We start from the raw sequence: 26,202 nt of genomic DNA on the forward strand, positions 1-26,202 counted from the left end.
AGGAGATAAACTGAAAAGGGAAAGAAAGATTTCTCAAAATCCCCCTCACAAATACATCTAAAGAATGCCAGTCGTTTTAAATCGAAATATGGCACACTTCTTGTGTGAAAGCTACGAGCAATTCACATACCTGTACTATACTGTTTATATAAAATGACAGGAAAGTAAGGATCAGGGTTTAGAATATCTTGACTGAAGAGCTCAAATTTGAATTTTGGATAAAATAAAATTTAGAGTCTTAGGTTACTAAAAACACCTAAGACCAACCAAAGGGATCCAAAGTGACCAAAAAAGAGAGCAGTGGTACCAACTCAACCCAGCCTTTCCACACAGACATTCGTCACTTTCTGGCAGTTATCACAGTGCCATTCTATAAATGATGTGCCATGTTTGTGAAACTGGTGTAAAATCGCCCAAGTAGAAAAAAGGGAAGTTGTGGTGGAGGAGGAAAGATATGTTATTAACTTACACATTATCATAACCACAGAATTAATGTAAAGGGCAACATCCTATAAATACCCTTTTATGCCAATCAAGGAGACTGCTAAGGTCACCAAACACCATGAAAGGTACGCAACCAACACACTCTGAAAAAGACACAACATTTTGCTAAATGACCTCTCGAAGCTAACGAAAGGCTGCCTCTTGCAGGGCAGGATGTGACTGTCATCCTTTAGAAAAGCCCATAACCTGCCTTTGTACATTTGGGGATCACCTGTCCCTCACACTTTTTGATACCTTACATTAGGAAATGCTACGCACCTTTAAATAGGAAAATTCAAGAAACCTCCCAAGAAACGTGTGATTTTTATCACTGAAAACCTGTGGACAATGGTGGTGCATACCTTCAATCCCAGCACTACACAGGCAGAGGCAGGCAGTTCTCTGTGAGTTCGAGGCCAGCCTGCTCTACAGAACAAGTTCCAGGACAGCCAGGGCTACACAGAGAAACCTTGTCTCAGAAAAACAAAATAAAACAAAACTGAGGATGTAATAACCACTAACTTTTGTAACTACCTGTGGCCCAAAGGGAGATAAGAGCACAGCTATTTTAAGTAAAATAGCTATTTATTCAGCCTCTTTTCATGCCAAAATGTTCTGTGCATATTCCACTATAATTAGCACACCCTCTGAAACAGGCAAAATTGTATACATCATTATATTTCATATAACCTGATTATATAAAAGTGTAAAATGAAAATGATTTATCAATTCCTTTGAACATTCCTAATAATTTAGCAGAGATATGAGGCACAAAATCCTAGTAAAACATGACACAGGCAGAGCAGTAATGTAATCTCACATAAGTTAACATGTCACAATCTGTTATTAATATACAAAGACAACAAACTTTTAAAACATTGTGTTTACTAAGATTCTGGCAATAGCTTTATGTAACAAGATACAGCATACCAGGCCTGCCACTCAACTTGTTTGTGGTAAGTCTCAGCTTCAATATGAAGCTGTTAAAAACAAAAAAGTCCTGCTTTTTACATGCTAAATATCTTGTGTGTCATTAAACATAGTTATGAACTTAAGACAGTAAGAATAAGGAGTTAAAAGCTAAACATTGCAGCCTAAACAAAATTTATACAAAACATAAAGTAGCTATCACTGGCTACATAAAAATCTCCTGACTGGTTAAAACTTGTGTAACACATGCGCTTTAGAAGTGTCAGCTATCAAGCTCAGAAAATACCAGTGTCAACTAAACAATCCCTCTCCAAAGCCAAAGTGTAGTCAAAATTAACTCAAATGACGTAACACAATCTAACCCTAACAACATTCAGTTATTACTGAAGTGGAGGTAAATCCCAGAGCTTTGGGGGCTTTCTCATGCTGCAAAGGGCCGGGTATCTCTCTCTGGTTCATACAAAGCAGCATACAACAAAGTCTAAGGATGTCATTAACCTCAGTCAAGGCAGGACTGACGGTGCCCGGCTCTGACCTCCCAGGAAGCATGGCTACTGTGTCCACAAAAGTAGAATGTGTGAGATCAAAGGCACGCTGTTCTGGTAGCTAAAGAGATAGCAAACCACCCCCCTCTTTAAAAGTTCCTTCCCCAAGTAAATCAAAGTATACATGGGAAAAATTAAAATATACTTATCTACAGAGTAAGGATTTTGAAGTATTAATGTAATCCCCACTTTGAAAATTTTTACTAGAGTCATCACATTATTTCTGGCTACATCTTAAAGATGGATCCAGATTCAGTTTCTGTTGACTTATCCTTAAGTATGTCTAGTAAAAAATATTAGCTTTATTCCAAATATCTTAACCATTACTATGACTGCAAAGTCCTATCTCCCAGAGTCCGCAAGTACTGGAAGAGGAAAAGGTGTTCAAGCAGCAGGCAACAATCATGGCCCTTCACACGGCGGAATCCAGGTGGCTACTGACTAGTCCAGGACAAGTCTAAAAACAAGGGAATTCATGCACATTACTAAGTATGTCATAATCTTCACAGTTGAGAGCTCCTTCGACATTGCACTCTGTAAGGACCCTGGTCTTCCTGGACACTATGGCGAGTCTGAGCTTGAACTTGCAGCCTTCTTTTTCTTCTTCTTGCTGTGCTTCTTATGCTTCCTTTTCTTTTTGGCTTTGTCCTGTAAAAATAATTCCGTGGCAGGCGTTACTACTGTGTCCATTTAAAAACATGCCAATTAAGAACAGCACTTCTACATCTGAGCTCTTTACTATAAACAACTGCAGAAGCAAGCACACCAGTTAGAATTTTCTGGAAAAGCGTCAACAACCACAACTATGGGGCTAAGAGTTCTTGCTGAAACTCAAAGACAGGAGAAAACTCTCTAGTCAATGGTACATCACTGGATCCCAACAGAAACGTCTAGAGAAAAGACTCAACTGAATCATGCTATCAATTGCTACATGTCATGTTACATAGCTTCTAAGAAAAAGGAACTATGGTTCCAATACCTCCAATACAGCAAAGTCACATATAGCAAGATAAAACTGCTTTACTGAAACATCAGTCTTTTTGAGGATCCAAGTATTTAATCTAATATTTTTAAATTGAAACACTACTTTAGTTACTAATATCAACTTATTAATACAAAATACTGACATACACATCAGAGGATAGTTTATTTAATAAAACATAAGTTTTTTTGTTTATTTTTGAGATGGGGTCTCATATAGCCCAGGCTGGCCTTGAATATGCTGTCATCAAGGAAACTGAACTCCTGATGCTAGCATTACAGACAGACATCACCACATCTAGCCAAATGCCTATTTTCACAGGGAAATTGCTGCCTGGGCAAATTCTTAGTGGATTAGGGGGCTGGAGCTTGCTGAGCTCTAGTACCTCTGAGTGCTTTTACTACAAAAGGCAGGATCTCAAGACACAGACACTTCAAAAGAGGCTACCAGTGTAGTACACAGGGGAAAGAGCCCAAATAAGGAAGACAGAGCTCCCTCTCTTCTGCTACTGCTCCAGAAGACCCTGCAGATTGCCTGATTGGGGGCACAGCTGAAGCACACTATTGCCAAGGCACATCCAGACCCCAGAGGGGTTTTTTTTTTTTTGGTTGAGACAGGGATCCTTTGTGCAGCTTTGGCTGTCCTGGACTCACTCTGTAGACCAGGCTGGCCTCAAATTTACAGATCTGCCTGCCATTGCCTCCTTAGTGCTGGTTCAAAGGCATGAGCCACCACTGTCCTGCTGACCTTTTTTTTAAAAGCATGTACTTAAATGTAATTTTAAAGGGAAGCCAAAAAGCTTACATTTGAGCACTTCTTTACTGTGGTGCCAAAGGTGGAACCCAGAGCCGCGTGCGTATTAACAAGCACACTACCACCAAATCAGACCTACAGACCCATGGGGGGCTTTCTCCACATACAGACTTCTCCATCTCCTACTTTACTGGCCTCTAAGCACTAGAGCATGCCTAGATGCTGGTAACAAATATGGAGCACTAAGAACAAACAAACAGTACTGAAGTGCACAAAGACTGGCCTAATAATCAATCTAAGACAGCACAAAACAGCCACCCAAACTATTTTCTCAATCGGAAAAACAGTATCTGTCACTGCATCACAAAACATGTGATTCAGAATCACACATATCCAAGTGAAGTCGCTGTTTCAGAGGCCCTTACAATAAGAGCTATGAAGTTCTAGAAAATGGTTAACCTGAACCTACAAATGAGAATGTTCTCCTTTTTGTTTTACCTCTCCTTAAGAAAGTGCCTTCAAAGGCTACTTCCTACACTTATACAGAAGACCTGCACATTCCTTCACAGATATGGTGTTACTCTCTGAAAGTATCAGCTATTTTCTTTTTTAGCTCTTTTATCATTTATCACTTACATCCCCATTCTCTTAAATCTCTTCTTTTTCTTCCCACTTATCAATTTGCATAATGGCAGAGCTGTTTTAATAAGAATATAGTAATTTGTATCAGCCATTCATATTGCCACTTGCAGCTCATTTCTCATTGCAGCCAATATTTTGAGAAGCCTTTTTTATTATTCTAGGTTTGGGTGACCTGTACATAATTGCTTTTATAGGACTGGGGAAATCAATCTATTTTATCATAGCTTAAGAAAGTTAAATAAAGGCTGGAGAGATGGCTCAGTGGTTAAGAGCACTTGCCATTCCTGTAGAGGACCTGGATTTAGTTCCCAGCACCTAGAGGAAAATCACAGCTACAGGGGAGTCTATGCTTTTCTGAACTCCAGGATACACATACATCACTCAGACAAACACGCATACAAAAAGAAGTAGAACTGAAAGGCAAATAAAAGTTGGAACACTTATCTGTAATGTGCATATTTAAGCATACAGATTTTTTGGAATTTACTTTGTGCTTGTATATGCACTGCGGTGCACATGGAGGCCAGAGGATAACTGGTGTCCTAGAAACCAGGCTCAGGCTGGCTGCAAGCACCTGGAACCACTCAGTCATTTCACCAGTCCCTTGCACTTCTATTGCCTTTCCTTTTTTCCCCCACAACAGGGTCTCACCATGTAGCTCTGGCTATTGTGTAACTCACTTTGTAGACCAGGTCGGTCTTGACCTCACAGAGATCCACCTGCCTCCGCCTCCTGAGTGCTGGGACTAAAGGTGTGCACTATTCCACCCAGCTATGAACTTGTATTTTTAACAGTAAGTACTGCAAGGGGTTAGGGGCTATATGCTTAGCTTCCTAAGCCAACTCGATTTTCTCCTCCTCTCCAGAAAGCAGAGGCGATGAACACACTCTTCCCAGTCCCAGATGAACTGTTACATTAAAGAACAGGGGGCTTGCTGTTGTCTATAAAAACCTATGATACTTGCTGTTGTTCTCTCTCGCTCTTCACCGCTTTTCTTCTTTTTTGCTTGCACCTACAAAGTTGAAATTTTTATGAACAGAAGATAAACAATTTGTACTTAGTGATTTTAATCTTATACCTAATATACCTTATATGTTCAACTCATGTTAAGAAAAATTTTGATTATAAAATATTAATTTTTATGACTCGTTATGTATTGACAAAATTAAAAAAAAACTTATAGATTTTACTTATCTCTAAAAGCTTTGCCTTCAGCACCAAAAACAAGCAGTGCAAACTGTGGGAAGCTATCATGAACTGTAGCATAACACACACCAGCTTCAGCTTAATCACTATCAATACTCTACAGAGCCAAACACTGAAGTCACACATGTACTGTACTCCATATAGAGTGGCGGGTTAGAGCCTGTGATAACAATCATCGTGCTGACTATATTTCCTTTTGATCTTTTAAGATCTATTTATTTTTTATGTATATGATATTCTGTCTGCATGTACACCTGCACACCAGCAGAGGGCACCATGTCATTTTACATGGTTGTGAGCCACCATGTGGTTGCTGGGAATTGAACTCAGGACCTCTAAAGAGCAGACAGTGCTCTTAACCTCTGAGCATCTCTCCTTTTGATCTTTTAACGTATGGTGCACTGAACTGAAAGTAAGTCCAAAGTTGTTAAATGTGCGCTAAACGTTAAGTACAGATAGAAGCTATACCTGTTAAATTGGGTAAGTGCTAAATACAACACTGGCTATTAGCTTTATGACATACCTGTCAGATGACTACATAGTGAATACAGGACAAAACACATAAAAATGTCACTGACAATCTAAGGAGGAATAAAGACGGAAGGAACAGACATACTGGACTGGAGAGACAGCTTAGTGATTAAGAGCACTCCTCTGGGGCTAGAGAGATGGCTCAGTGGTTAAGAGCACTGTTTGCTCTTCCTAAGGACCCGAGTTCAAACCCCAGCACCCACATGACAGCTCACAACTGTCCCTAACTCCAGGCCTGACACCAAAGCACATACAATAAAAAAAATAAAAGATTGTTAAAAAAAAAAAAAAGAAAAAAAAAAAGAGCACTGCTCTTCCAGAGGTCGGAGTTCAATTCCCAACAACCACAAGGTGGCTCACAATTTACCATCTAACAGACAACAGGCTGGAGCTGAGAGACAGATCAAGTCTATATATATACTGGGATCTGATGCCCTCTTCTGGCAAGCAGGTGTACATGCAGATAGAGCACGCATATATAATAAAAAATTAATTTTTTAAAAAGAAACAGACATAAACATTAGACATTGTTTGCAGTTGGATGGCAGTTCTCCTGAGTTCGTCTAGATTTTGTCTAGCACACTGATGGCAAGGATTTCTAAAGGCCACCCGTGTGGTACCACTGTAGCCTGACATGAACATTTTATCTCCTAAGGCTATCATACTCAAGCACTTACATATTCAAACACAATTTCATCGGATTACACACTGGTGTTTACTTTAATTTCTTCCATTAGGGGGCAGTAATATAAAAAAAATTAATGTAACCAGTTTATATCAGCTTTATTTTATACTCTTTGAGTTTCACTTCAAAGAGTATAAAAATGCAGCTATAAGATGGGGTGGCATGCATGACAGGTCTGAGGGCCATTATCACAGACCAAAAACTCTGAAGTGTAAAAAGAGACTGGTACAAACAAACAAGGAAAATATGAATATGAAAGAGCAGGAATCTGAGGAACAGAGTAGACAGAGACAGCCAGGCAAGGTAGATGTCTAAGGCGGCTCAGGAATCTAGCTGCATTGACAGCACCCACATAGTAAGTTTAAAACAAAAGATGAAATGCACACGTGATCCTTCTTACTTTAACTAAGCATGGATTTCAGTTTGCTGCATTGTATATAGCCTCCTTCATGTAACCAGAATGAAAACATATTAAAAATATGACATTGGAAAGGCATACCAAAACATGGTTAAATATCAAAACGAGTCATACAGTCATCTCCTGAAAAAACAGAAATGTACAGCTCACTCTGAAAAGCACTACTTTGCTTCCTCTACTCACCTCTTCATAGTCCGACTCTGACAAGGACTCAGATGACAGTGGTTTATCTTCATGCATCTTTCTCTTCTTGCTGAGTCCTTTAGTGTCCTACAAAAACAAATACATGTGCACTGAGGTGAAGACAGAATCCTCTGCCAAGGAAGCCTCAGGTTTCACTTCCAGCCCGGAAAGTTTATGCTGTGCAGGCACGCACATGTGTACATGGGCAGCCCCAGCGGGTAACTCTGAAAAATCCGTTCTCTTCTGCACCTTGTGGGTCCTCAAGGATCCTCCTCAGGCTCTCAGGTGTGCACCACAGGCTTCTTTCGCCGAGCACAGCCCCACATCTCTGCGTCTAAGCTACACTTAATAATTCTTCTCATCATATAAATCACCCAGGTCTCAATTAGAAATTTCTGAAAATGATGACATTTACCAGGATTTCAGTTTTTAATTCCCACTAAAACAAAACTTTCATTTAATAAATTCAAGTAACTGCATCTCCACTTAGAGAAGCAGTTCTTAACCTATGGGTTGCAGGTCCTTTAGGGATCAAATAAGCCTTTCAGCAGGGGTCACCTGAGACCATCAGAAACACAGGTGTTTACATTATGATTTATAACAGTAGCAAAATTACAATTAAGACGTAGCAACAAAAATAATTTTATGATTGGGGTCACCACAACAGGATGAACTATATTAAAGGATTGCAGCATTAGAAGGTTGAGAACCACTGAGTTAGCTGTAACATTTTCATTTCCTTAAATTAACAGATACAATATTAAGGTCATAGGAAATTAAAGTGCTAGAAGATTTAGGTCCTTTGTATTTTAATCCTTTTGTTCCTACTCAGGGTTGCACCAGAAAAGAAAATCAGTGGGTGATTACCTGCTACGTTTAAAAGGATGTCTGTACAATAACATTCGTATATTTAGAGTATTATATTTTGAAAGATTTGAGTGTATGCAGTGTGTGTGTGTGTGTGCGCGCGCGCGCAAACACGCGTGCAGGTATCCATGGAGGCCAAAAGAGGGTCAGATCCCCTGGAGCTGGAGTAGAGGTGTTTGTAAGCCACCCAGTGTGGGTGCTGTGAACCAAACTCGGAACCCAGGTCCTATGGAAGAGAGGGAAACATGCCTAATTGCTAAGCCATCTCTCCAACTTCTACATTTATACTTAACTCTAGGATGGCAAGATGGCTCAGTAAAGACCACCAGAAACTCTCATCAAGGTAGAAGGGGAGAACCCAAAGCTGTTTTCACAAAGCTGTTTTCTGATCTACACATAGGCCACAGTGCACACCATCATTTCCCCAAATCGTGCACATATGCATGTGTATATACACATTCTGATTTTTTATAATATACTTAGGAACATTCAGCAAACATTTTAAGAATCACAAATTATGCAAACACCTAGTACAGCCAATTGTTGAGAAATGTAAACTGATAACATTTTATGAACAAACTGTAGACAAATTAAATGTATCCACATTCTGGGAGCCTAGAAAAGCATCAGAAAACTAAGAACTGCTCACAGGAGAAAAAAGGTTAGAAATATCCAGTGTATACAGAACAAGAGAGATGTGGAAGTCTCAGGTTCTATTTGCAGCACCTACATAGTGGCTTACAACTGCCTCCAACACCAGTTATGCAGTATCTGATGCCCTCTTCTGGCTGTCTTGGGCACCAGGCATGTGTGTGGTGTATATGTGTATCTACAAGCAAAACACTTAAACACATAAAAATAGATAATTCTTTAAAGTTAAGAAAGAAATATGCATCGTGGCAGTTTGTATTGCTAAAATCTATAAATAACTGGCAGCTGTGGAGACTGCTTAGTGGTTAGGGGCATTTACTGCTCATGCAAGGGACCCAGGTTCAAATGCCATCACCCATAACAGGCAACTCAAAACCACCTCTAACTCTAGTTCCAGGCCTGTATCTTCTGCTGGCCTCCACAGGAACACACTGCATACATAACGGTGCATACAAACTCATGCAAACAGACAGATATAGAAATAATCTGTAAATCTTAAAAAGTGAAAATAATCCAGATGCCCCATAGACAGAAGTAAATAAATGGAATATTGTAAGCAAAAGAACGTGTGACACTATTCTGAAAAACACAATGCTATCTGTTACTATGAATACATATATACTTATATGCGAATGTGGCTAAGGAGCACAAATATAGATTCTAGAATCACTGCCTCTAAAGGAGTGGTGACTTTAAAATGCAACAGTAAGGAGCAAATGTAGACCATTTACTAATTCTAGCAGTTCACAGTATGTGTGTCTGTATGTACATAGAGATTCTGTATGTGATACTTTGAAGCACTTTTTTTTAAACATGAAAGAAACCATTATTTTATAATAATTTTGAATATCAGGAATATCAAATCAAATGACATCCTTTGGGCGTTTTCTACTTCTACCTGTTAATATTCATCAATTAGCATTAATAACAGGGAAGTTATAGTGGGGATCACAGCCCCAGCTGCTCAGGAAGATACCACAAATTTGAGGCCTGCCTAGGCAATACAGTGAGCCCTCATCTCATAAATGGAATTCATATTTTAAAAACTGAATTAGTATAATTTCTTACGTCATTCAAGCGCTGTATGACAGGCAATATAAAAAGTTACCTTTTCTCTTTCAGTCACATCCTTTGACTTCTTTTTCTTTTTTGAACCATCCTAAACAAATATACACATGAAAATATGTAATATAACTTTTAAATGTAAAAGATACTGTAAGTGTAGCCCTCCCTCAAAATTATTTATTCATGACTAATAAACGTTTACATCAATATCAGCATTTTATTCTGAAAAGAAAAAGTATTTTATGTGTATCTGCATATAAGACAACAGGCCTTTTTCCTTTCTCACTGAATAACACCAATGTACCCTTGAAACAATACCCATGAGGTTTATTTTAAAATAAGGGTTTCTTTATGCAACCGTCTTTGCCTTTGGTGGTTCTCTGCCATCCACCAATCTGACCCTACTGTCTCATCAAGAATTCTGTTACCCCTTTAGTTCTAGCTAATAACCTAGTATTACAAACAAGTATTTGACACGCTTGCTGAAAGGATTAAATGCATTAACCATCAAGGGCCTACACAGGAGCCACCACACAGCAGGTATTCCATGAACACTGGCTACCATGGTCATATGGGACTTCTGCCTTAAAGACAGAGGTAACCAAGAGTCACCAAATAATTCTACAGAATCAATCTTCCCAGAGCGAGTGGCGCTCCTTTACAATCCTCAACAGGAGCCCCAGCGTTCCCTGGTTCCCTCATCAGAACCGTGTAGGCATTTGTCAAAAATACAGACTACTTCTGATCCTAACCAGACTTTGGAGTTGGAACCTAGGAATCAATCCTCTCTTTTTTGGTGCTTGAGATTGAACCCAGGATCTCGCTCATGAATGCCAAGCATGTTTTCTACAATCCAAAGGTAATAAATAAGTCTAATTAATTAAGTGAGAGGTGCCAGCACTTCATGCTGTCTACCACTGAGTACAGTCCTGGTCACTGGAACCAAGTTTTTTAAAAAAAAATTTCACACTTTTAAAAAGAATGTTCACCAAAATTTGAAAGTCAATTGTACTTGACATTTTTAGTTCTATTTCTAGTTAGTACAGAACAAATTTAGGTTAAAAAAAAAAAAAAAGCACTGGGCTATCTATTAAAAGCTCAACTTCCAATGCTTTTTTTTTTTTAAACGAAAGAAACAGTATCATGAGATCTATAAACATAGAAACATTTATATAAAAGTACTTGGGAATTTAAAAAAATGTTTCCTGTACAATATTAAATGCATCAACCAACCAGTGCAGAACCTCCAAGTAAAAAAACCAAATGTGCTCCTTCTAACTGGAGTGATGCCAGACAGGAAGAATGGACAAAAAATGAAGTGTGTGTGTTCTTGGCAATTCAGTGCTGAGTCTCACCTTGCTGTCTGAATCGGAGTCTGATACTGAGCTCTCAGGAGACTTATGGCAACGGCTCTTCTTTTTCTTCCTCCTTTTTGTTTGTTTTTTATCCTATACAAAACATTTTTAGAAGCATTTGCTTTATGTTTCAGAATGTAATTTATCCATTTAACTAATATTATAAACATACTAATGACCAGAACATAATAAAAGGCCCAGCTTGTAAACATATTTTCCTCAATGAATATTTATAATGTAAGTAATATACTGCTTTTCTATTCCAAGAGCCACATTATCTGAATTATATTTTATAATTTTAAGCAATGAGTCAAAAGCACTCGATTTTTCAAAAAAAAAAAGTGTATTATTGTAAATGAACAAAACGAACTTAAAATATATATATACACTAATATTTAAACATCTTATCATCTCATTTATTCATATGGGTACTCTAAGTTATGAAGAATTAATTAAAATCAGAAAGTCAACATTTGTAGTAGCAATTCCACAGAAGTCCCCTTGACATTCAAGTATGTACCAATTACTTTACGAATCATCACTGCATATCTTACCTCATCTTCAGAATCTGAAGAACTGCTGGAAGAATCAGAGCTCGATGAAGAAGAAGATGAATACTTGACCAAGCACAAAACAATTAAAGCTTGTGAGATGCAGGAATTGGTTTCTTTATTAAGTCTCTCAAGCACTTAGTGAAATCAATCTAGTGTCTAAGAAACAGATGCCATATTCATAAGATTTAGAAACTAAAATGTAAAAGTCATCTCCCTCCCCCAAAGCTCAACAAAGTGACAACATATGCTCAACAATCAACAATCGTCCTTTGTAGTAGCAAGAGATATTACTAGGGTATGTTCTCTTCATGCACGAAGAGAACATCACCGCCCATCACAGCCAAGGGACCTTTGGGCTATTTGATGCCATCTACAGTCTAAGTGAGCTTTCGCATACACAGAAAAATCAATCATTCTTACTTTTTTTTGTTAAATAGCCTCTTAACATTTAGAAAATAGAAAACTTTTGCTCACCCTACCAGATTTCTTCTTTTCTTTTTTCTTTCTCTAAATAGAAAGAAACACAAACCTGAATAAGTGGATGTGGTTTTCAAATGACTTTATTAACACATCATTATAAAATCCAATGATAAACTGAAAGTGGTGTTACCTGTCTTTTTTTGGATGAGCTCTCATTTCCACTTAATAATTTCTCTCTATGTTTTTCTAGTTCTTTCTTCCAATTCTGCAAAAAACGAGACACCATTAGAACACTAGAAGTTACTGAGCCCTTTCCAATTTTTTTTTTTTAATTAACACTCACTTATCTCAGCTTCCTTTTTCAAACAAAAGATTTAGTTATCTTCACTTGTACATATGTTTTTGTCAGAGGTGTTTTTCTGTGTAGCCCTGTCCTGGAACTTGTTTTGCAGACCAGGCTACCCTCAAACTCAGATATCCACCTGCCTCCACTTTTCAAATGCTGAGATTAAAGACGCGTGCAACCACACCAGGACTTAAAATAAAGCTAATTTTAAAAAAACAAACAAACAAACAAACAAAAAACCCAACAAGAAATAGAAAAAACTGACTACAGTGGTAGAAATGAGGTGTATGTGGTGTATGTATGCTGTGGTGTATGTCTGTTGGTCAGAGACAGCTTCGTGGAATTGGTTCTTTCCTTCCATGTTTATGTTGGTTCTGAAGATGAAACTCAGGTCACCAGGCTTTCAAGACAAGTGCCTTTACTGAGTCCTTCTCTTATTTTTATAAGAAGGCATTCACTTACTCGCGAACCTGCCTTTTAATATTTAACAGTAATATTTATAAAATACAGAATCCCCTTAATGACTAAAGTGCAATGCTCAAAGTCTTGATTTATTAAAGTGAAAGAATGAAGACAGATTTCATTTACTAGAAAAGATTAGTCTATTTTTTTAAGAAATGCTATTACAAACCTCATTCATTTTTTCTTCAAATTCGGCCAAAGCCTTGGAACCTTTCTTTTTCTTTTCTAGCTGTTCCTTTACCTCCTCCCTTTAAAAAACAGAATAAATAAAATGTCAAGCGTTACAATTTAAGTGGATGGATAAAAACAAGACAACAAAATTTTTGTAAATAACATTTAAATATACCAAGACTCCCTTTCATATTGATAGTTCAAATTTCTTTGTTCACAACCATATACATAATCATAATAAAGCCCACTGGGTAATACTAATCATTCCTCATCTAAATCCAGATTGCTTAAGTATTATTTTGAGTGAATCTCATGATAACTCAATAAATGACAGGTATTTCACTTTATAGCCTTACTCAAGTTCAAAGAAAGACACCTCTTCAGGTCACAAGCTGTCAGTGTTACAATCTGCTAGTAAGCCTAACATGCACGCAGAAGGCTCAATGCAGCCTGCCTTCTTGGAGCACTGGCCTAAGGTGGCATCTGGGAGCTGAGCTCTGGAAAAGCCTTCCCATTCCCTCACCAAGAGCAGCTAACCTGCCTAGACTCTGCATGTGTGAAGATACAGTACAGTTTAGGCTGAATATCTGCTCTATTTCCAGGAATGTGGAATTTGAGAATGTGACAACAGAGGCTGATTAACCAATAATAAAAACCCTGGGTACCAAACGTCTAACGAGCCTTCTGGGCTGGCAATGTCCCATCTCCATTGTCATAATTCCTTGCTAGAGGAATTAAGTGTGCCTTGTGTGATTCTGTTAGAAAGATCCTTGAAAGCCTGGCCTCCTACCACTCCCCTTTTCAACAGTACCTGACATCCTTTTATTGCCATTAATGTTGATACAAGCAAGATTATTTGACAAGACTCCTATGAATGCTCTTAAGAATTAATCTATGAGTTGTTTTTTAAAGGCTTCTGACGGCGGGGGGGGGGGAGGGAATGCTTGCTTGAGCATTTTACTTTAAATTCCATCCTCTCTTAACATTTTAAAGCTCAAATAACCTTTTATTTTGGGGTATTTCTGGTATGCTGCAGTGGTTAAGAACAATACTTAACCACACTGTACAAGGTGGACAATGAGCTGAAAGGATTCCCTATGACAAATGACGAGCGTCAACTACAGTTGCTTGAATCTATGGTTATGTACCCTGCAGCTGGTGATATGTCACTGCAGGATGTAGTAACAAAAAGGGATGGAATATTAAATAACAGTGCCTGTAACTGTGACCATCTGTTTACAAAAAAAGAGCTACTCCTACAGTTTTTCTGACTCTCCTGAATCAGATGATGAGCTGAACACCACTGCTCAGTATTCCTGTTAGTCCTACCTCATATCCAAGTGAGTCTCATGAAGGACAGTCATTCACACTGCTGATTTTAAACAGCACAGAGCTCTCAAGGTTAAGCAAGACACTTTACAGGCCAGGGAAGAGAAGCAGGAAAAGGTTCCCTCAAAGTGCTTTAGCTGCGCCAGCTTCTCAAATGGTTATTTTGTTTATGCATGTGAATCATATATTCAAAACAAAGCACATGATAAATGTTAATTTAAAACTCACTCATTATCATGGATGTCTACAAGTAGAAGAATGAAATTAGATCCACATATATTGCCCTGATCAAAAATCTTCTCTAGATGGACCTCAACCAGAAAGGCTAAAACTGCTAGAAGAAAAATAGGCAGTGCTTTACAACACATAGGAACAGAAAGGAAGGCACTTTGTGAACAGAAATCCATTTGCCCAGGAATTAAGGCCAACAACCAACAAAAGTGACCTCTGTATAGCAAAGGAAGCTCACGAAGACTCTTTGCCAGCTATATTTTAGATAGAGGATCAATATTCATTGAAACCCCACACAAAGAAAACCCAAAACAAAGAATCAAGGAAACAAGCAACATAATTAAAAAAGGGAGGTGTGCTATACAGGGTGATAATGCTTGCTACCTGAAGGAGTACACATTATATTATGAAAATTCGAGTGCCAGGCATGAGTGTGTGTATTGGGGGGCGGGGCAGTGGATTGGTCTTCCAAAACAATATGGCTACTGCCTCTGCCTTTGGTTTCCTCCCAAAACTTGAAAGTAAGACCCAAAAACTGACCACACTTTGGACATGAGACTTGGAGAAATCCAGCTGGGACTGACCTGGGAATCTCCTTTCTGAGGACTGGCTCTCATAGTGTCTGAAAGTGGTACGCAAGCTGCTAAGGGAGAAAGGCAGTGGAAAAGCCCATGAACAACAATGATCAGAGGCGTATCCCCACGGGTCCAAGAGCGGCACCTTTACATGGAGCCCACAGCTATCTGATTGGACTTAAGGCCCACGTAGGAGGGCCTACTGGAGGGGAACCTATTACAGCTCTCTTCCTAACACTTCTAACTGCATTTTAAGTATGGGCCCTTATACACAGATAAGAGCAGCCCCCACCCTCAACAGAGAAGCGTTCCTTCTCTGCAACAGATGGGTACTACTGCAAAGACCCCACTGGTCAGAACAGAGAGGGTCAGTGACCACAGGTACCCACCCCAAACTACAATGCAACCTATACACTTAAAGCTCAGGAAAATTATAGAAGAGTGGCAGAAAGATTTTAAGAGAAAGAGGACCAGGAAGCCCACTGAGAATTAGTGCCTTCTAGACTTGACTGGGAAGCTTTACCCCCGAAATTCCAATAATAGAGTTGCCTAAATAAGATCTGCATAATGACAACACCAGGTGACAAGCCAACATGGATGAAGATACTACAGGTATGCTGGGCATGGGGGAGAAAAATCAGTACAGTCACTTTTCTTTAGGGATGAACTTTTTGAAAGGTCATCTAATCCCAAGAGACCAACCTTAAAAACACGTACATATGAGCAATACAAAATGACTTCAATTTAATAGGGCACGTGTGTGTAACAATATTAAAGAAGTCTTATATTTGAGGGGGAGTAGGAAGGGAAAACAGGGAGACCTGGAGGAGAAAGTAGGAGGAATGGAAATGATATAAATACAACACTCATGTATGAAATTCTCAAAAATCAGTAAAAATCACTTGTTATCTGGCAATTACTCAACAATCAATAAAAGTAGCAAGAATAAACTTATGAACATGTAATTGAGAAATACCAGGTAGGCCTTGGTCGATTCAGATAATCCTGGATAGTTGGCCCTGAAGACTGGATTGGACCCCTTGATCGAGCCATCGCTATTGGATTCATATAGGCCTTGAGGAAAGAACAGTAATTCTGTTAAAATAACCACACACACACACACACACAAAAAAAAAAACCCAACAAAACCCTTATATGTAGTAGCATTATTATAAATGAATACTATATCCAACTAGGCATAACAACCTACCTAATCAACTTATTACAAAACCAGTGGAATCTTCCACAAAGCTTTGAATGTTTGTGAGGTAAGTAGTTATTCCGTCACACAATGCTGTTGTTTTACCAGAGATTTGATAAAATAATGACGCCTCCCACCTATTGAAGCCTTTAGGGTAACTTTTTCTAAAACCCAATAACTCAGTGAGGGTGATCATACTATGCTCACTGATAAATTAAGAAACTCATTTTCAAAGAAAGTAAAATAATCTAACTCTAACTTACTATTCATTCACCCATTCCAGGAAGTATTATGACATACAGATGTCATTTTATTACCAAAATAACATCAAAATGAAATTGCAAATAATCAACAACAAAAACAAGGACTTCACAAAATGTGGCTAATCATGGTGGCACACCTTGTGAGTCTATAGCACTTAGGAGCTAGAAGCCGGATAAGGAGCAGCTAGCTACATAAGATTTTACCTCAAAACAAAATCCAAAATAACTTTTAAAATTTACTTTACGTGTAAAAGATGTTCTGCCTGCATCTCTGTCTGTGAACATACAGTACACTGGAGGTCAGAAAAGGGCACTGTATCCTCTAGAAATGGAGTTTAAAATGTTTTTCAGTTACTGTGTGGGTACTGGGGATCAAACCCAGGCCCTCTAGAAGAGCAGCCAGTGCTCTTAACAACTGAGCCATTTCTCCAGCCTCACAAAATTGTTTAAAATGTGCAAGATAGGACATTATTAAAAAAAAAAAAAAAAAAAAAGACAATTTGCAGAGGGGAAACCATATATTGAATAAGAGAATAATGCCCAGGGAATATAAAAAGTCATATAACTCAATAACGAAACACCTAATCATCAAATTTAAAATTGAGCAAAGGACTTAAAGTAGATATTTCTTCAAAGATATACTGTCAATGGCCATATGAAAGGATGGTCAGTATCACTAGGAAGGCTATTATCAGAGAACCAGAAAAATCACAAGATGTTACAAATGGGAAGAAATTGGGACCTTTTGTGCACTGTTGGTGGGAGTATAAAACTGAATTGCTGCTATAGAAAATAATTTGATTGTTCCTCAAAAAGTTACACATAGAATCAGCACATGAACCTACAATTCCATGTCTAGGTGCTACATATACCCAAACAAATGCAGACTCTAATGGAACACTAGTGTTCACAGCAGCAGTATTCACAACAGTCCAAGGGCAGAACAAAACTAACATCTACTGATGGAGGACAGATAAACAAACATACCCCACACTTCTAAAAAATCAAATTCTAATACCGCATCTGGATGGGTCTAAGTGAGGTAAGAGAAACACAACAGGACCGCTTCAGTTCCTCCTCTGGGAGGATCTGTAGGAAGCAAATCCATAGACAGAAGAAGGTACTGAGCTTACCAGCTAGAGATACTGTTTCACTGGACACAGCTGACTTGGGATTATGAAAGTTCTGGAAGTGGACGAATGGTCTTACAGCACTGTGAATGTAGCTCATGGCATGAAGCTATACTTTTAAAATGGCTAAGGTTCCTGAACACCCCTTTAATCCCAGCACTCAGAAAGAAGCAGGAGGATCTCTGTGAGTTCAAGGCTAGCCTGGTATACAATATCAAGTTCCAGGCCAGCCAAAGCCATTGGTCATGTCACCTCAAAATAAATAAACAAAAAAATAAATAAATAGATAAAATTTTTTCAAAAAGTAAATTTTACGGTATGTAAAACATGCCAGCTTTCACTGTTTTGTTTTCACACCAACTGAAATGCTTAACACAAAGGCAGTAGAATGAAATATCTGAGTGTATGTTTATATAAAAAACAAAATGTGCTCCATTACAGGGAGATGACTCAGGACCCGAGCTGATCCTGTCCATCTCTACTTTCTGAATGCAAAGATCACAGGCATGGACACCTAATTTTACATGGTGCTGGGGGATCACATTCAGGGATCTGTAAATGCTAGGCAAGCACTCTTATCAACTCAGCTATATCCTATATGATGCATGTATGTATGTATGTATGTATGTATGTATGTGTAAAAGAATCAAAAAAACGATGCTCTATTATTTTAGTTACTATAGTAGGATGAACATTTCGGAGACCTTTTATTCCCCCTCAAAAACACTGAGACAAAGTAAAGCAAAGGTTTCTTTGTTTAGTGATGGTTTCTGGCAAAGATGTTGATTCACTAAAATTTGCTATGGCATAAAATCTGTTTTGAGACATGTTTTCCCTAAGTAGCTGTAGGCTGGTTCTGGAACTCTCCACACCTTGCTTCAGCCTTTGATTACAGCCATGTACCACCATGCCTCGACCTCTTGATCTTCATATTCAGTTTTTCAAAGTTTAATTCAAATTGATAAATGCTTATAAAATTCTACCTTTTTCCTCTCTATCTAAATGATAAGAACTTAAGCTAAAGATAATTAACTTGAAGTTGATTTCAGGGCCTTTCTCTTGTTACTTAACATATGGTGCACTTTATCAAAACTTGTAAAAATGACCAACATTCCCACCTATGTAACACATGTGATACACTTCCAGATTTCTCTGGCAGAGTAAATAATATAAAGCTACCACTGACAAGCACATGAGAATTACTTCCACCAAAATAACACTGCCTAATTGCTTGGGAAGAACCATAAATCTCTGGCATAAGTTTCTTACAAGCAGGACAGAATGTTAGAAGTTCCTAATATTAGGAATATTTAGAGAAATCAAGGCAAGAAATATGTATCAAATGCAGTACAAAATACAGAAACATTCTGTGCCTGTTATGTTTAACCAGAGGGTGACATGGGGTGTCTTCCTCAACTGCTCTCCACCTTATTTTTTGAGCTTGGGTCTCTCACTGAACCTGGAGCTCAAGAATTAAATACCCTGGCTGGCTAGCAAGCCCCAGAGAGCCTCCTGTCTCGGCCTCCCCCATGCTGAGATTAAAGATGCACACCTCTGTGCTTGGCTTTTTGCAAGGGTTCTAGGGGATTGAACTCAGGTCCTCAGGTTTGCATGGCAAGCACTTTCTTAAATCTCCCTATCCCCAGAACATATTTCTATCTAAGCATATACTCTCAAATAATAAAATTGTTAATTCACCAAACAATGCTGCCAATTCAATCACACAAACTAAATTCAACACATAAAACAGTATCATATATACATGTATTTTTCATGTCATTACTTTTTAAATTTATGTGTACGTATGTGCCTGCTTGTCTGTGTACCAACTGTAAAGGTGTCCTTGAAGGCCAGAAAAGGCATCAGACCCTTGGAACTGGAGCTACACGTGTCTGAGTTATGGGTGCTGGGGCTAAGCCCAGGTTCTCTTCAAGAGCACCAAATACTATTAACGGCAATCATTTTTGTAGTACCTAATGGTAAAACATTTTAAGTTTAAAACTTTAAAATTTATTTCTAAAGAGTATAACTGTAGAAAAGAATCATCCCAACTATATTACCACAGCAGAAAAAAACTAAAAACACCCAGGCCACCATCAAATTAGGATTCATGAAATATACTGAATTATGTCTCTTAAATAAAATATTATGTAGTCACTGAAAAAATTAAGTAGATCTACAGTTTTTGTGATTTGGAAAGATGTCCAAGATTCTGAAGTAAAAATCAAAATCAGTTGCAAACAAACAGCATTTTTACACATACCAACAACAACAAAAATAAATGCATGTACACCAAAACAGACATTTCCCTCAACTATCTTATTTTTGTAAACATTTATTTTTGTTATTTTTGATTGTGTGTGTGTGTGTGTGTGAGAGAGAGAGAGAGAGAGAGAGAGAGAGATGTTTAAGGATATGCGCACTCAGGTGCAAAAGCCTGAAGAGGCCAGAGTCGGAGAGAGAGCTGAGTGCAAAAGCCTGAAGAGGCCAGAGTCGGACAGTGCTATACCTTTCGGAGCCAGAGTTAGAGCTGGTTGTGGATCACCTGATGTGGGTGCTGGAAACCAAATTCTGGTCCTCTTCTAGAGCAGTTTATACACTTAACTGCTGAGCCATTTCTCCAGCCCACCACCTTCACCACTTTATATGCTGAAGATTAAGTGAAGTAATTCACTACCTTGATAAAAGAAATACTAAGGGCTGGGGAGACAGCTTAGCAGGTAAGAGCATTCCTTGCTGAAAATTTATTAAATCTAGAGGGCCTTTTTAAACCCAGCTAGCTCCCAAATAAGACAGAGACCTATTGATTTTTTTAACAAGCTTAAGCACTATTTATACTAATTTTCTAGGTTAGTCTGGCTACTTCCCAGCCACATGCCCCAAGTTACTTGCCTGTATTCATCCTGTCTGGGCTGAATCTGCTTCATCAGGCCACAACCTTTCTCTCCTTCCTCTTCTCCTCTCCTTCCTCTCCTTCTCCAGACTCAAGGTCCCTTCCTGAGACCCCAAGCTTGGAATGGAAGCCCTGCCGACCTCTCCTCTGCCCAGTTACAGGCTATCCAGCCTTTATTAACCAGAGATTAATAAATCTTTATTAATCAGAGATAAACGAGGAGCAAAGTTAACATTGTTTGGTGTATGGGAAAATGCACTCATCTGGGCTGCAAAGAGAGCTTGGGGCCCAGAATTTAGGATCTGACTGCACATAGTGCCAGATCAACCCCAAGAAGCACCTGCTTCTCTTGCAGAAGACCTAAGTTCAGTTCCCAAAACTTCATGGCAGCTTTCCCAGGAATGGGCATTACAGAAAGGGAATACTATACCCTCTTTTGGCTTCTGATGCCTAGTGCCAATGGAAGTCAGAAGAAGGCTTAAAATGCCCTGGAACTGGAGTTATGGACAGGTTGTGAGCTGCCATGTGGATCCTGGGAAGCAAACCTGGGTCCTCACCCAACCTGATCATTTTAAATACTGCGACCTTGGCTGAGGAGGCGGCTCAGTAAGTAAAGGCATATGCTTCCAAGCCTGAAGGCCTGAGTTCATTCTCTGGGACCCACAGGGTGGACAGAGAGGACTGGCTCTGGAAAGTTGTCTCCTAGTACACGCATGCATACAAAAAAACTCGAAAACCAAATTCTCTGACTTTTAAGTCATTCATTCATAGTATATGTGACTATACTATAGGAATGCAGACAAGAAACTCTCTCTCATGCACACACAGGAACTCTGTCCCTCCTATTCAACTGTTCTGTGATTCCCAAAGCTCTAAGGAAGGCTGGAGAGATGGCTCACCAAAGTGCAGTTTTAATGGCTGTAACTACAGCTTCCCAAACAAACACACTCCACAACAAAACAAAATAATAATTATTGTTCAGGAGGGTGAGATGGCTCAATGAACAAAAACACTTTTATACCTAAGCCTGATGGCCTGAGTTTGATCCTGGCAATTTACATGATGGAGGAAGAAAAATCCTGGAAAGTTGTTTGCTGGCCTTTACAAGCTTTCTGTGGCACATGTGCACACATACACACAAAATAAATAATAAAACCAAAACCAAAACGATTCAACATGAGATCTAAAGTTGTGTTTTTGTTTTGCTTTTAATGTTTGTTGTGTGTGTGTCCCTATGGGTTCTCATGGACATCAGAGGGTGGCATTGGATCCTCTGGAGCTAGGGTTAGAGGGCTATGGATAGCCTGATGTAGGTGCTGGGAATGGAACTTCAGTCCTCAGAAAGTGCAGCAGTACCAGGCCTGGCTCAGGCTTTTAACTCCAGCACTCTAAAAAGAGGTGGAGGCGGGTACTGGTCAGCCTCATCTACTATGTTTCTGGTCAGTCAGGGACACACTCAGAGACCCTGTCACCAAACAGGAAGGAAGGAAGGAAGGAAGGAAGGAAGGGAGGGAGGGAGGGAGGGAGGGAGGGAGGGAGGGAGGGAGGGAGGGAGGGAAAGGAGTGAGAGGAACAAGAAGAGAGCAACAAGTGCTCTTACCCTGGAGGCGTGCAAGTTTTTGGTTTTGTTTTGTTTTGGTGGTTGCTCTTTCATCTGTAATCCTATCATCTTTAAAACCATAAGGGCATCATCAATGTAAGAAAAAGAATTGGACTGCCTCTGAGACAATCTCTAGAGAACAGCAACAAACAACCTAACACACACCAGCTAGCATTTTCAGAGGCAGACACTCAACACCAAGTCCTGGCAAAACCATGGAGCTAGTAAGAAAACCAGTGATTGTGGTGGGTTGAAGTGACAGGAGCGACTACAGCAGGGACTTTCAAGGTACTAACAATGCATCATAATGGTTGACACATATCATCTGTCCAAAGACATACAATGCTGATCATGGGATTCCTGAAACATAAACAACAAACCCACAAGTTCACCTGTCCCTCTACGGGGGTGGCGTGGGGGAATGCTGTACATGTATGGGACCGTGAAATGTATGGGAAATCTGCGGTTTTGAAGTGCTGTTAAAAAGTGAGCCTTCAGGAGGAAAAAAATATAGATCCACGAGGTACACCACATGTCAAATGACACAAGTTCTGGCCACAGTTTAAGCAGCCTTGCCCTGTCCTCTACGCATTAGAGACCCCATTTGATATCTTACACCTCCCAACTTTTAATGTTTTTTTTTTTTTGAAGTACAGAAAAAAAAAAAAAAAAACAACTACCAGCACATCCTGTGCTAAGACAACAACATGGCAGAGTTGTTAAAACGCTCCAGTAAACTAAGTTAATTTCATATGCTTTGCAAATGCCTTAGGGATGTGGGACTGAAAATTTTCCACTAAAGCGGAATAGTGTGGGTTTCTGTAGGAAACTATAACGTCCGTAAGTAACCCTACAACCTTTAAAACCACGAAAGCGCCGTTAACTACACAAACAAAAATTGAAAAACCTCCCGGACGCAAGTGGGATGACTTCTAAGCCCGAAAGGACATTGAAAGGGCCCAAGCACGCTAGTACGTCGAACTCAGGATGCCCAAGCAACGCGACCATTTCCACTCGGGTCTATGGTCCAGACAACGCGCGGCCCCTTCTCGAAGGCCGGAGGAAGGAGCGCTCCTGAACCGTGTAAACAAGGTTCGCGACCCCCGAGCTTCCCATTACGGAACCAAAACGGACGTTTTCAAGGCGGGGGTGGGGGTGTGAACGCCACTATCCTTCCCACGGCTGCTCTTCAGCTCCCCTCGAGCAGCGGCCTTTGTGGTCAAGCTGGGACCCAGGCGCCCAAGGGCCCCCGCCCCCTCGCACAGGTGGAAACTAACTTCCGAGGGCCCGGCCGTCGGGAGCACCCCCCGCGGCCTCCCCGCTGCACCCTCACCCCCGCGGCCGGCCTGCACGGCGCCCCGGGCCTCGGCCTCCCCGCACAGGCAGCGCCGACTCCGGCCGCACGCTCGCGGCGCTCACCGCGGCGGGGCGACCGGCCCCGGGGCCCGCCGAGCCCGCCGGCCGAGGGCGCCGAGGGCGAGCAAGGCGCACGCGCGCCGCCCGGCGCCGGGGCTCAGGGCCGCGGGAGCGACGCGACCCGCCGGCCCCGCCGCGACGGACGACGGCCTCGCTCGCTCGCCGGCCGCCCGCCCGCCCGGCCCCGCCTCGTTCCTCGGCTTCTCCCCCCCGCCGAGCACTCACCACGCGGTTGTCTCGCTTCCCCATGGTGGCTGGCTGGACGCGCGGGAACAGACAAGCAGGCCCGAGGAGACGCCGAAGCGAACCCGCCGCAGGTCCTCCGAGCGCCTCTATGCCCCGCCCAGAGAGCGGCGCCCCGCCAATCAGGACACCGCGCACGCCACAGCGCCCCCTGACGGTGCGGAGGGCAGAGCGGCGCTAGCAACCGCCGGCGGTTCCCAGGAGCTGCAGAAGGAAGGGCCGGCGGACACACTCTGGACCCTGCCGTCTGGCCGGGGCTTTTGTGCGCGCCCAAGTACTCATTCTAGGGGAAAGCATGACTGCTACAGCTCTTGCTGTGCCTGCCCAGGTACACGTGTTGAAAATAAAGCGAGGGCCAGCACAGACGGGTCCTACGGTGTCCATCACCTGCTTCACCTGGTGGGGGAGAGCTTGCTGCGAGAGACCTGCTTGAGGAACGTGAACGCTAAGCTTTATTCGTTCATCACCTGTGTAGTCATTTCTTTCGGGTTTTTGAGACAGGGTTCCTCTGTGCAGCCTTGGCTGTCCTGGAACTCGCTCTGTAGATCAGGCTGGACCAAGCTGGCCTTGAACTCATAGAGATAGCTTTCCTCTGTCTCCCATGTGCTGGGATTAAAGCACCGCCCCCCCCCCCTTTTTTTAATCACCTACTTTGCGTAATTTTTATAATGGTGTTTTGCCTGTATGTATATCTGTGTGAGGGTGTCAGATCTTGGAATTACGGACAGTTGTGAACTGCTATGTGGGTGCTGGGAATTGAACCCAAGTCCTCTTGAAGAGCAGTTCTTAACTACTGAGCCATCTCTCCAGCCCTACTTTGCATAACTCTTATTTGCTGTTCTTGCAGAGGGCTTTCGGTTGGCTCCAGGTATCCACATGGTGGTTCAGAAACACCCATAATTCCAGTTCCTGAGTATTCCATGCCCTCTTCTGACCTCTGTGGGCACCAGGAACACACAGTGCGCATACATACATGCAGGCAAACTTCTAACAACAACAACAACAACAACAAAAAATGTCATAAAATTAAAAAGAAAAATGAGGCTGGGGCAAGTAAAACATAGTTAAGACACAATCCTTACCTTCAAGGAGCGTGTTTATAAGGTCCTCAGGGGTAAAAAACACACCCAGGTTAGACTTTATTGCTTTGGTGCTTTGGCATTGTCTGGACTATACCAAAAAGTCAAGAGAGGTGGTCCAGACTCTGGAGACTAACACGTCATGCTCACTCCCATCTCAACACGAGAGCACAAGGAGGTAGTTTCAAGTTGATCAGAATCCTTTCTGGATTTTTGGAAAACAGCAAGATGGGACTTTCATCACATGGAAGAAAGTCCTTTAGCCTTTTCCTGAGCCTTATGCATACAAGTCTGGATTGAACCCTAGTCCTCCTCCTTATGATGCAAGCATAAGATACAAGTAAAATGCAAGCATTTTACCAACTGAGCCATCTCCCAAGCTCGGTACCACCCACCGCCTTGTGTGTGTGTGTGTGTGTGTGTGTGTGTGTGTGTGTATGTGTATTCTAGAAATTTTCTGAAAATTCTTCACAAACTTCCACTGATGAGTTCCTCATAATATTAGTGAGTCAAGAGGTCGACAGAAATATGTTTATCTTTCACAGACTCTCTTCCTTCCGGGACTACTCTGCTGCTTCTCCTTAGGGACCCACGCCTGCCTCCTGGTAGCTTGTTGTTGCAACTTTGCCTCCGCAGAGTTCAAACAATGACCCACCAGCATGATCATCTGTGCTCCTGGTCATCATATTTCTCTCTGTCTGATATCTCATAAAAGATGTATGCTTAAAGAAGTGTGTCATCGAAAACCAGGCAGACTTTCATTTTATTTAATTAGCTTGTAGCTTGTCTTTTGTAAATCCCAGGTTGATTCCTGTAATGGCGAGAGGCAGGGGAAGTTACCCAGAAGTGAGTCAGGAGGAACAATTTTCCATACCCATGAGGGGCATCAGCTGAGCCGACGGGTTATGGCTTTGCTATAATTTTCTTCATGTTCCATCCTTGTTGATGTGACTCACTAGCTATGAAAGCCACAAGACATCTTTAAGTTCATTA

General features: G+C 40.8%; 1 protein-coding gene across 1 annotated transcript; it reads right to left on the reverse strand.

Annotated features, from left to right (window-relative positions):
• Positions 1-1,049: 1,049 nt before the first annotated feature.
• Fam133b (family with sequence similarity 133 member B) lies at positions 1,050-24,242 on the reverse strand. The gene is made up of 11 exons (XM_021653228.2): positions 24,113-24,242; positions 16,361-16,458; positions 13,248-13,326; positions 12,461-12,535; positions 12,325-12,357; positions 11,851-11,913; positions 11,297-11,389; positions 9,985-10,035; positions 7,359-7,445; positions 5,300-5,347; positions 1,050-2,606 (listed from the first exon to the last, which is right to left on the reverse strand). Exons 1-11 carry the CDS (start codon positions 24,134-24,136, stop codon positions 2,520-2,522), a joined length of 738 nt encoding a protein of 245 aa, XP_021508903.1. The 5' UTR covers positions 24,137-24,242; the 3' UTR covers positions 1,050-2,519.
• Positions 24,243-26,202: the final 1,960 nt, after the last annotated feature.

Source organism: Meriones unguiculatus, chromosome 21 (genome assembly GCF_030254825.1).
Source record: "Meriones unguiculatus strain TT.TT164.6M chromosome 21, Bangor_MerUng_6.1, whole genome shotgun sequence".
In the NCBI taxonomy this organism is placed as follows: domain Eukaryota; kingdom Metazoa; phylum Chordata; class Mammalia; order Rodentia; family Muridae; genus Meriones; species Meriones unguiculatus.

Bases quoted from the DNA above. Each gene is read 5' to 3' on its own strand.
- Fam133b (XM_021653228.2), bottom strand. From the start codon at position 24,136: ATGGGGAAGCGAGACAACCGCGTG. The intron at 10,036-11,296 runs GTGAGACTCAGC...ATATTTGTTTAG, and splicing joins ACTCCGATTCAGACAGCAAG to GATGGTTCAAAAAAGAAAAA. The intron at 2,607-5,299 runs GCAAGTATCATA...TTATTTTTACAG, and splicing joins AAGAGCGAGAGAGAACAACA to GACAAAGCCAAAAAGAAAAG.